We start from the raw sequence: 12847 nt of genomic DNA, 5'->3' as shown, positions 1-12847 counted from the left end.
ACATCTTTCAAGAGGGTGAACCCTCACAAGGCACAACGCACTGATGGTGTATCTGGTAGGGCTCTGAAAACCTGTGCCAACTGGTGGGAATGTTCTGAGGAAATCTTCAATCTTTCACTGCTGCACTTGGAGGTTCCCACCTGCTTCAACAGGGCAACAATTATACCAGTGTCCGAGAAGAGCAAGATAAGCTGCCCAGTGGCATTCACATCTACTGTGATGAAGTGCTTCAACGGGTTGGTCATGGCTAGAATCAACTCTTGCCTAAGGAGGACCACTGCAATTTGTCTATCACCACAGAAGTTTACAGCGGATGCACCCTCACCAGGACGATAATAATATCTATGTCAGGCTACTGTTTATTGCCTACAACTCAACACAATCAAATGCTCAGTTCTAATCAACAAGCTCCGACGCCTGGGCCTATGAACTTCCCACTGCAACTGGATTCTTGACCACCGGGAGACCAGTTTGTGCAGATCAGAAAAATCATCTCCTTCTCGTTGACAATCAACACTAGCACACCCCAAGGATGCACGCTTAGCGCACTGCTCTACTTTCTCTACACCCATGATTGCATGGCTAGACACAGTTTACACACTATCCATTAACTTACCAACAACACAATCGTGCTGGCTGAATTTCAGATATTGATGAGGTGGCGTACAGGAGTGAGGTAAATCAGCTGGATGAGTGGCATCACAGCGACAACCTTGCACTCAATGTCAGAAAGACCAAGGAATTGATTGTGGGCTTCAGAAAGGGCAAGTCTCGTGAACACCCACAAGTTCTCATCCCTTGATGAAGTGGAAAGGGTGAGCAGTTTCAAGTTCCTGGGTGTCAACATCTGTGGATCTACCCTGGGCCCAAAATACTGATGCAATTACTAAGAAGCCGGATATATTTCATTAGGAGTTTGAGGAGAGTTGGTATATCACCCAAGACGCTCACAAATTTACCATGGACCACTGCACAGCATTAGAAACGGCTGCAGACAATTATAAATTCAACCAGCTCCATCATGGGTAATTAAGGGCCTCTAAACACCCTTTTTTTACTTTGCTACCATCAAGGTGGTGGGATAGAGCCTGAAGACACAAACTCAACATTTCAGGAGTTGAGCAATGAACCTATGAATACTTGCACAGTATTTTATCCCTCTCTTTTGCACTGTTTATTTATCTTAAATATAGTTATTGTAATTTATAGTTTTATTATTATGTCACAAAACAACAAATTTCACGCCAGTGATATTAAATCTGATTCTGATATAGGTGTAATATTACTAAAATGATTCCAGGAACTAGAGATTTTAGTTGTATTAATACTGTGGAAAAATGGGGATTTTCTTACAGGGTATCTGAAATTATGAAGTACGTCAACAGGAGAGAAAGAGAGAAACTCTTGTTAGTGAAAGGGTATGAAAAAAAAAAATCAGGGGAGATTAGAATGAAGGTGACAATAGAATCAGAGACTAAAATTATCCAGAATATACCACCAGGGAGGCAGATAAATTGTAGCATTCAAAAGGGAGCTAGTATCTAAGAATGGTTTATTTGAAAGGGGCAGGAGAATGTGACTAACCAGATTGTTCTTAAAATCAAAACAGAAAATTAAACATTCAGTCAGGTAACATTTGTGGAAAAACTGATAGCTAGCATTTTAATTCTACCCTTTTCTTTGTGTTACAACTGGCCATTGTTGCTTCAAGTCAACTATTCAATATCAACTCGGTTTTAACTCCCTCCAGTACCATTCCCTGATGTGCTGACATGTCCTGTTCCCATTATTTACAACACTTGTTTATCATCCACGGTCTCATTAACCCACTTGACTTTAGTTCCTGTATCTCACTGCAACCCTGGTGCCACCTTTTCACAAATACTCTTTCCTTTGTCACCTTAATACTTTTACCCCCTCCCTAGTTCTTCCAAAATATTCTCAACATAAATATCAATCGTTTATCTTTCCATGTGCCACCGACTTGCTGTGTTTCAAGTATTTTCTGGTTTTTAAAAAATATTTATTTTCATGTTCTTATATAAAGTCAGATTAAAAGGCCAATTAGCTCCATTTCATTATTCCACAGTACAACCATTATTTGTGAACAATCTCCTAATTTCAGCTCAAGTTTGTGCACACCAAAAAGTTGCTGTACCTCACACTCCAGCTATACCTGGAACCACAGTAATCTTATTACACCATTGCATTTTTGCACAAGAATTTCCACACACACAAAGGGCTAGCGTTGCAAGCTCACCCACTTCGTCGTCTTCAATCTCTTCCAGTAACAGCTCGGTCATCCCCTCCCAGTCTTTCAGCACATATCCAGCATGGTCCCAAAGACTATCCACCAAATATGCACAGTGTTCATGGAGCTTAGGAAAGAAACAAATAAACATTGATCAGTATAACCAGCGCACCAATCGTGAGTTGGAGAGTTCCAAGAAAAGAGGTGGGGCACAGGAGAGCGAAGTTTAAATGGGGAAAACTTCACAGGAACTCAGCTATAACCAGAGCACCAATTGTGAGTTGGAGAGCGGGGAAGGTTCAGGCATGAAAGGGAGAGACTGCCAAGCAGAACGGTCTTCGACGAGAGGCCTGAGGCAGAGTGGTAGGGCTTTGGCAAGGTAAGTGGGCAAGTGAACTTTGGTTTTTCTCCTTGCATTTTTTGTTGGAGGAAGAGAGCATGTCTGTAGGGTTAGTCAGATGTGGGAATCCTGGGAATCTTCCCATCTCCCAGATGGCCAAACCTGCGCCAGGTGCACCGAGATGCAGCTTCTGAGGGACCGTGTTAGGGGTCTGAAGCTGCGGCTTGATGACCTACAGCTTATTAGGGAAAGTGAGCAGGAGATAGATAGGAGCTGCAAGGAGTTAGTCATCCTGAGGTTGCAGGAGTTAGATAAGTGAGTAACTGTCAGGGGAGGAATGGGAAGAGCTCAGATAGTAGAGAGCACCCCTGTGGTCATCCTCTCAGTAATCATTATCTCATTTTGGATGTTGTTGAGGGGAGTGACCTGACAGACGACCACAGCAATCGGGTCTCTGGCAGTGAGCCTGATTCCGTGGTGCAGAAGGGAGAGAAGATGAGGAATGTGGTAGTCATAGGGGATTCCATAGTGAGGGTTCTGTCAGCTGATAGAGATAACCGCATGGTGTGTTGCCTCCCAGGTGCCAGGGTACAGGATGTCTCAGATTGAGTGTAGCGCATTCTGAAGAGAGAGGGTGAACAGCCAAAAGTCTTGGTACACATTGGTACCAATGACATAGGTAGAAAAAGGGAGGAGATCCTGAAGAGAGAATTCAGGGAGCTGGATAGAAAGCTGAAAAGCAGGACTTCCAGGGTAGTAATCTCAGGATTACTGCCTGTGTCACGTGCAAACAAGCACATGAATAGCATGATCAGGTATATTAACGCGTGGCTGAGAGACTGGTGTAGGGGGAAGGGCTTTGGGTTCCTGAATCACTGGGGCCACTTCTGGGGGAGGTACGACCTGTACAAAAAGGACGGGTTACACCTGAACCTAAAGGGGTCCAATATCCCAATATCGGTGGTCCCAAAGCATGTGCTACCGGGCCGCAAGGAAACAATATGAGTCAGCTGCACCTTTCCTCATTCACTATCACGCACTGTTGAACTTGAACATAGGGTTGCCAACTGTCACATATTTGCCGGGACATCCCGTATATTGGGCTAAATTGCCTTGTCCCATACGGGTCCGCCCTTGTCCCCTATTTCCCCCACTAAGGTACAGCACTCCTATGAAACCTTTCATGCCGAAATGGCATAAAGCGAAGCAGCAGTTACCATTAGTTTATATGGGAAAAAAATTTTGAGCGTTCCCAGACCCAAAAAATAACCTGCCAAATAACACGCAACCTAAAATAACACCAACATATAGTAAAAGCAGGAATGATATGGCAAATACACAGCCTATATAAAGTAGAAATAATGTATGTACAGTGCAGTCAGGAAGATTAAGCCAAAACCGATTTGTGGGAAAAAAATTCAGCACATACGCGCATGCGCACACAGGTGCCCGCGCAAGGCTTCATGGTCATGGTAGTCTTTCTCGGGGTAAACACAAGTGTCCCATATTTGACTGCTACTTTTGTCCCTTATTTGGGAGTGAGAAAGTTGGCAACCCTCACTGTAAAAGACATGTTGAGGTGAGTTTAACCCTACTTGAACACCACTCCGCCCCACCCCCGGGACCGCAAGAATATTGTCAATATTAAACCGGTCCGCGGTGCAAAAAAGGTTGGGGACCCCTGTCCTAGCAGCAAGTTTAACAGAGCTGTCCGGGAGGGTTTAATCTAATTTGGCAGGGGGGTGGGAACTGGAGTGATAGGGCTGAGGAAGGGGAAAACCAGAAATAAATCAAAGATAGCGTGCAACAGATGATAGAAAGGACAGGCAGGAGATGAGGCATAATTACAGCCAGTGGGATGAGTTACAGGGCAAAAGAGGTGCGGTGCAGTTAAAACAGAACACAACAAATACTGGACTGAAAATGTTATATTTGAATGAAGGCAGAAGAAATAAAACAGACGATCTTGAAATGCAGCTGCAGATTGGCAAGTATGACGTTGAGGCTATCTCTGAAACTTGGCTAACGGATGGCTGCTATTAGGAGCAGGAAGTCCAAGGATATACAGTGTATCGGAAAGATAGGTAAGTTGGAAGAGGGGGTGGTGTGGCCCTGTGTATAAGAAATAATATTAAAACATGAGAAAGGGATGACATAGGATCTGAAGGTGTAGATTTTCAGAGGGTTGTGTTAAGAAAAGACAAGTGTAAAAGGACCCTAATGGCAGTGGTATACAGGCTTCCAAACAACAGCCAGGATGGGGATTACAAATTACAGCAGGAGATAGAAAAGGCGTGTCAGAAGGGCAATGTCATGATTGGGGATTTTAACATGAAAGTGGATTGGGAAAACTGGGCCAGTACTGGACCTCAAGAGAGAGAATTTGCAGGATGTCTCAGGGATGGCTTTTTAGAACAGCTTGTTGTTGAGCCCACTAGGGGATCGGCTGTGCTGGATTGGGTGTCGTGCAATGATCCGGAGGTGATAAGAGAGCTTAAGGTTAAGGAACCTTTAGGGAACAGTGATCACAATATGATCAAGTTCACTTTGAAATTTGAGAAGGAGAAGCTAAATTCCATTGTGTCGGTATTTCAGTGGAACAAAGGAAATTACAATGGCATGAGAGGGGAACTGGCCAAGGTTGACTGGAAAGAGACACGAGCAGGAAGGACAGCAGAGCAGCAATGGCTGGAGTTTCTGAAAAAAAATGGGGGAAGTGCAAGACATATATTCCAAATAAAAAGAAATTTTCGAATGGAAGGAGGACACTACTGTGGCTGAGTCAGAGCCAAAGTAAAAAGAGAGGGCATACAAGGAAGCTAAAGCTAGTGAGAAGGTAGAGGATTGGTAAGCTTTTAAAAACTTGCAGAAGGCAACTAAGAAGGTCATTAGGAAGGAAAAGATGAATTATGAAAGGAAGCTCATGACTAATATCAAAGAAGATACTAAAAGGTTTTTTAAAGTATATAAAGGGTAAAAGAGAATTGACGGTAGATATAGAACCAATAGAAAATGACGCTGTAGATATTGTGATGAGAGATGCAGAGATGGCAGAAGAACTGAATGCGTATTTTGCATCAGTCTCCACAGTGAAAGACATCTGCAGTCTACTGAACATTCAAAAGTGTCAGGGAAGTGAAGTATGTGTAGCGAAAATTACGACTGAGAAGGTGCTCAGGAAGCTTAATGGTCTGAGGGTTAATAAATCTCCTGGACCTGATGGAATGCACCCTTGGGTCTGAAGAAAGTAGCTGGAGAGATTGCGAAGGCATTGACAATGATCTTTCAAGAATTGATAGATTCTGGCATTGTACTGGCTGACTGGAAAATTGCAAATGTTACTCCGCTATTTAAGAAGGGTGGGAGGCAGCAGAAAGGAAGCTATAGACCTGTTAGCCTTACAGCGGTTGGGAAGTTGTTGGAATCGATTGTTAGGGATGAGATTACGTAGTACCTGGAGGCACATGACAAGACAGGCCAAAGCCAGCATGGTTTCCTGAAAGGAAAATCTTGCCTGACTAACCTACTGCAATTTTTTGAGGAAATTACAGGCAGGTAGTCAAAGGAGATGCAATAGATGTAGTGTACTTGGATTTTCAGGCTTTCGACAAGGTGCCGCACATGAGGCTGCTTAGCAAGATAAGATCCCATGGAATTACAGGGAAGTTACTAGCATGGGTGGAACATTGGCTGTTCGGCAGAAAACAGAGTGGGAATGAAAGGATTCTATTTTGGCTGGAGTTCCACAGGGGTCAGTGTTGGGACCACTGCTTTTTATGATGTATGTCAATGATTTAGACTATGAGATTAGTGGATTTGTGGACAAATTTGGTGATGATACAAAGACAGGTGGAGGAGCGGGTAACGTTGAGGAAGCAGAGAGCCTGCAGAGAGACTTGGATAGTTTAGGGGAATGGGCAAAGTGGCAAATGAAATACAATGTTGGAAAGTGTATTCACTTTGGCAGAAGAAATAAACAGGCAGACTATTATTTAGATGAGAGAATTCAAAATGCAGAGATGCAAAGGGACTTGGGAGTCCTTGTGCAGGATACCCTAAAGGTTAACCTCCAGGTTGAGTCGGTGGTGAAGAAGGCAAATGCAATGTTGGCATTCATTTCTAGAGGTATAGAATATAGGAGCAGGGATGTGATGTTGTGGCTATATGAGGCACTCGTGAGACCACACTGGAGTACTGTGTGCAGTTTTGGACTTTTTTAAAGAAAGGATATACTGACATTGGAGAAGGTTCAGAGAAGATTCCCGAGATTTATTCCAGGAATTAAAGGGTTACCGTATGAGAAACGCTTGGCAGCTCTTGGGCTGCATTCCCTGGAGTTCAGGAGAATGAGGGGGTATCTCATAGAAACATTCTGAATGTTAAAAGGCCTGAACAGATTAGATATGGCAAAGTTATTTCCCATGGTAGGGGAGTCCAAGAGGGCACAGTTTCAGGATTGAAGGACGTCCATTTAGAACAGAGATGTGGAGAAATTACTTTAGTCAGAGGGTGGTAAATCTGTGGAATTCGTTGCCACGAGCGGCTGTGGAGTCCAAGTCATTGGGTGCATTTAGGGCAGAGATAGATAGGTTCTTGATTAGCCAGGGCATCAAAGAGTATGGGGAGAAGGTGGGGGAGTGGGGATAACTGGAAGAATTGGATCAGCCCCTGATTGAATGGCGTAGCAGACTTACTGGGCTGGATGGCCTACTTCGGTTCCTACATCTCATGGTATATGGTCTATTCACATTAAGAAGATAAATGATGATACTTGATAATATTTGAGAAGGAGTTGAACTCCCCCCCCCCCCCCCCACCCAGGCAAAAAATACAAGACCTATTCCTAGGAAATACCAACTATACCTGGATTTTACAGGTTAAAAAAAAAAATCAGGAAACTGTCCAAATTTTAACCAGTTAGAAACCCTGACTGTTATCAGTCATATCTAGAACTGACGTGAAGGCAGCAATCACACAGTTATTATCAGAATTTAATGTGAGGAGGTAATAGAAAAGGTAAGACAATCATGGAGAAGTTTAATTTTCCTTTACCCTGAGCAAATCAATTGCTAATAAAAGCCCTGAAGCATAGATTCCTAAATAAGCCAAATGAGGAATGGGAACAGGAATATTCAAAGTTCAAAGTACATTTATTATCAAAGTATGTATGCAGTGTACACAACCCTGAGATCTGTCTTTCCAGAGAGCCATGAAACAAAGAAAACCATGGAACCCTTTCAAAGAAAAACATCATTCACCCCTCTACGCACAAAACAAATCGCGCTAACGCAACAAGGAACGAGCGAAAACACAAAATTAAAAACAAACTCGAAAGAGTCCAATTGAACTACAATCCAATCCCCAAATCGCACACCCAGAACTTCAGTACCATCTTTCGACAGTATCCAGAGAAAAAGACATTCGAACACAGGGACCTTTCCTCAAGGTTAACTAAATAGGCTTTGAGCTTGTGTTTAGAAGTGTCAACTGAGTCTGCAACCCTTATAGTTTTAGGTATTGAGTTCCACCAGTTAGAAGCTGCTTTTTAAAAAAAAACTGATCTAATTATCTTTTGAGGGCAATTGTCTAAATTCAAGAGACTGGCAGAAGTCATCCTGACAGCTCCAGCAGGATAAAATGAAAATAACTCAGATCCCAGACTATTGAGACCTTTGTAAACAAGGGAACTTTAAAATCAGTTCTAAATGATACAGGAAACCAATGCAGAGTAGCTAGGATAAGAGTGATATACTCCCTCATTCTAATTTTAGTTAGAAGTCTAGCAGCCAGCTAAATAAGTTGAAGTCTATTGATAAATTGCTTTGCAAGGCAATTAAAAGCGCATTACAGTAATCTAGTCTATTCGATTTAAAGGTACAAATTACTTTTTCGGCATCATAACATAATAGAAACAGATGTACCTTTGCGATACACAAGTGTAGAAATGCTGCTTCATTCACTTTCTTTATATGGAATTTAAAATTCAAATCTGAATCAACAATAATGTCCAAGGTTGTTACTTCCAATTTTAACAAGGGGAACTTAAGTTCCCAAGTTTATCAAAAAGTTTAACTTTTTGGCTTTGGAACCAACCAAAAGTATTTCAGTTTTATCTTCATTAAGAAGAAACCCCTCAACTCCAAGTGGAGTCATTGGGACGCTGTCATGACGGCATTTTTTTTTTAGCAGGCTTTCCTTATTTTTACGAGGCCGAGTTGCTAGCTTGACGCTCAACCCAGCACAGATGGAAAGCATGCAAAGGAGCCGGCTGGATTCAAACTCAGGAGCCTTCACTCCGAAGTCCAGCGCTGATGCCACTACGCCACCAGCCGGCTAATCTGCATTTAGTTTTAGGAAATTATTATTGATCCATTTGTTTATTGTAGCCATACAAGCCAGAGAAGATAGGGTGTTATCATCAGGCTGAATCGATTTACAATTGTGTCACCTGCCTAGCTATGGAAATCAGGTTTATGCACTCTAATGACATCTGTACAAGAAGGTCGAGGACCATGTCATCTTCTCTGAGTTACACCAAAAGCTACATTGTTTCTTTTAGAAAACTGATCTCCACAATGGAAAAAAAAATCTCTCCAGGATATATGTATGGAACAAACTAAGGGCACTACCAGAGATGCCAGTCCAGTTCTCAAGGTAATCTAGGAGAATGTTGTCATCAATTATGTCGAAAGCATCACTTAAAGGAGAATTAGAATTAAGACCCTACTGGCATCAGTGCCGAGCCTAAGATTGCTAACAATTTTGGTAATAAGGGACGTTTCCATGCTGTGGTTTGCTCTAAAACCTGACCAATTTTTTTCTAGAATTCAGAAAAGTTAACTTTCTCATTCAGAAAGTTAAGTTGGTTGAAAATGACTCTCAAGAATCTTGCGTAGGAATGGAAGAGTTGATACCGCCTGTAGTTTAGCTAGCAAATTAAAGGAAAGCAGGGGCAAGCGCAGAGGCTAGTGTGGACAGAGTGATGATCCTAAGGCTTTAGCTCTTTGGGGCTTCACTCCGAGAAAGCAAAGAAAAGAAAAGCTCAAGATTTTTTCCCCCTTCTCTTCTTTATATCTGCTCAGCTAGGACAGTAGAGATGCCAGGCAGGATAGTTAAATGCACCTCTTGCGGGATGTGGGAAGGCAGGGAGATCTCCAGTGTCCCTGATAACTACAACTGCAAGTAGTGCATCCGGCTGCAGCTTCTAACAAACCGTGTTAAGGAGTTGGAGCTGGAACTGGGTGAACTCTGGATCACTTAGGAAGCTGAGTGGGTGATAGATAGGACATGTAGAGAAGTAGTTACACCCAAGGTGCAGGACACAGAAAACTGGGTGACAGTCAGAAAGAGGAAAGGGGTTAAGGAGCCAGTGCAGAGTAAACGTGTGCCCACCCCCCTCAACAGGTATATCACTTTGGATTCTGTCAAGGGGATGACCTAACAGAGGAAAGTCACAATGGTCAGGTCGTGGGCAGAGTCTGCCTCTGAAACTCAGAAGGGAAGGCACGCTATGACACTCTTAAGTTAGGGGAACAGACAGGGCAAGAATGAGATTCCCAGATGGTATGTTGCCTCCTGGATGCCAGGATCTGGGATATTTCAGATTGAGTCCTTGGCATTCTTCAGTGAGAGAAGTCACGGTCCACGTAGGTACCAATGACATGGGTAGCTCAAGTGATGAGGTTCTGCATCAGGAGTTCATGAGTTAGGTGCGAAGTTAAAAGCCAGGACCTCCAGAATTGTGATCTCAGGATTGTTAACCCGTGTCACAGGCTAGGGAGGCTAGAATTAGCAATATATTATACAGCTTAAAATGTGGCTAAGGTGTTGGAGGGAGGGCATAAGGTTTTGGATCATTGGGCTCTCTTCCAAGGAAGATGGGACCTGAACAGAAGGCACTAGCTGCACCTGAACTGGAGGGGAATGAATATTCTAGTGGGAAGGTTTGTTAATGCTGCATGGTGGCATTTAACCTAAAGTTGCATTGGGATGGGAACCAAAGTGGGAACAGTTACTAGAGAGTTTATTGAGACAGACTTTGTTTAAGACCGCAGACAAAGTTAGGAACCAAAAGGTTGAGCATGGTGCAACTAGTATCCTGAGATGCATATATTTCAATGCAAGTATTGTAGGAAAGGTGGATCATAGTGCTGAAGACGAGATAGCTAGTTTACACACAGAGACAATACGTAGTGAGGAACAGCTGTCGATAGGGCAGAATTCCAGACAACAGAATAAGTTGCTACATAAAAGGCAAACTAAATTGAAAAGGATAAATACAGGACTGAAGGTGTTTATTCTGAATGTGTGCAGTATACGGAATAAGGTAAATGAATTTACAGTACAGTTGCAGATTGGCAGGTATGATGTTGTAGGCATCACTGAATCATGGCTGAACAATTATAGCTGGAAGCTTAATGCTCAAGGATACACATTGTATTGAAAGGATAGGCAGGAAATAAGAGGGGGCAGCATTGCTGTTGTTAAAAAATGAAATCAAATCATTAGAAAGAGGTGACATAGGGTCAGAAGGTGTCAAATCATTGTGGATAGAGCTAAGGAACTGTAAGGGTAAAAAGACCCTGATGGAAGTTGAATACAGACCCCCAAACAGTAGTATGGATGTGGCCAACAATTTACAACGGGAGGTAGAAAATGCACGTCAAAAGGACAATATTACAATAGTCCTGGGGGACTTCAATATGCAGTGGGCTCTACATAAGTTCAGGCCGGCTATTGTCATCTAAAGTAGAGAAGTTCAAGATGGCAAAATGTTGAGTTGTGTTAACACTGAGGGACTCTGATGACAAGCTAATAAACCAAGCAGGAGTCACAACAAGATCAAGCCGAAAGTAGGCTGCCAACTCAGCCACAGACCAGGTAATGAGCTCCCTGAATTGAGAAACATCATTGGCAACCCATGTCTGGGACTGCAAGGCCTTGGCTCTACACACTTCCAATGATGGGACAGTACAAGTGCAAGTGATAGGTGTGACATGGTCCAGGCACAGGTATGGAACCGTAAGTTTGAAAGGCAGGTATGGAAGGCAGTGGGGTTGGGGGTCACAGGGCACCTGGACGAAATGGGATCTTCCCAAGCACCACATCACTTGGGCAGAGCATTGGAGACTGGAGACCTTCCCCATTTCTTTCCTCCTGCAGTCCAAGCATGACACTGTCCCTGCATCATCACAGCCGCACACATGGGGGCTGAGGAAGGACCTCAAACTGCAGCTTTGTGGTCAGCGAGGTTCACTGGCACATACTGTCAGAATGCAAAACAGTTCTAACACAAAGACGGTACAGGTGGTGGCACGAAAAGGTCCTGCTGTCCCTTGCTGACAGAGTAGAGCTGCAGAGATGTAAGAACAGACCAGCCGACAGAGGGGCAAACAGGCGGTCACTTTCATCAAGGAGAGGTCCAACCCAGTCATTTCAAAGAGGTCTAAATCCAATCTGTTGCAAACTGTGAAATCATAGGAGATGAAGGTCGATTGTGGAGGAAGATGCAGTTCCTAGAGTTGGTGTAAACCACACTTCAACCAGACATCATACCATGGTCCACTGCAGACAAGAAAATCGTCCCAGTGGACCTCATAGTACCACGGAAAGAAGGATGCGAGGAGGTTCATGAGAGGAAGGCCCAGGAGTGCAGGGACAAAGGATGGCAGGCATGGCTACTCCCTGTAGAGAGCAATTGTAGAGGGTCAGCATGGAGACTGATATTTGCGCTGGGCCTTGATGAAAAGAGCAAAAACCAAGCAGCTTGCAGGATGGGGGAGGAAGCAGAGAGAGCCTCTTGCTGGATATGGAGCAACCGAGAGGAGTTGATCCGAAAGTCAGGAGCAGATGGGCAGTGAGTTGACCACCACTGCTAACCCGCCAGCTGGAGAGTTTAGTGGTTAAGGGTCGAAACACTCTATGAAGGTTGGGCACCACCTCATGATATCTGCTCTTGGCCAAAGGTTACAGTTACCTCATCAGGAACTGAAGAGAGCACCCTGGTCTATGATGCAAGGAAAAATCAGGTTCGTACTGGATTACAGGAGGGGGAATTTCTAGAGTGCCTATGAGATGGCTTTATAGAACATTTCGTGGTTGAGCCCACGAGGGGATCAGTTATTCTGAATTGGGCATTGTGCAATGAATCAGAACTGATTAGAGCTTAACGTAAAAGAACCTTTAGAGACAAGTAATCATAATATGATCAAATTCACCCTGAAATTTGAGAAAGAGAAGCTAAAGTCAGATGTATC

At 43.5% G+C, this 12847-nt stretch overlaps 1 protein-coding gene across 4 annotated transcripts in view; it reads right to left on the bottom strand.

Moving 5' to 3' along the window:
- LOC140186442 (cohesin subunit SA-1-like) overlaps nucleotides 1-12847 on the bottom strand; it is a 109712-nt gene that overhangs the window by 46289 nt on the left and 50576 nt on the right. For all 4 annotated transcript variants that reach the window (XM_072240714.1, XM_072240713.1, XM_072240712.1 and 1 more), the window contains one exon: nucleotides 2261-2378. In XM_072240714.1, the coding sequence (XP_072096815.1) occupies nucleotides 2261-2378 (118 nt within the window). The remainder of the gene's footprint in view (nucleotides 1-2260; nucleotides 2379-12847) is intronic.

The sequence above is a fragment of the Mobula birostris genome, chromosome 22 (genome assembly GCF_030028105.1).
Source record: "Mobula birostris isolate sMobBir1 chromosome 22, sMobBir1.hap1, whole genome shotgun sequence".
NCBI lineage: Eukaryota > Metazoa > Chordata > Chondrichthyes > Myliobatiformes > Myliobatidae > Mobula > Mobula birostris.
The sequence above is the reverse complement of the archived record's forward strand: the minus strand, read 5'-3'. Positions and strand labels throughout refer to the sequence as shown.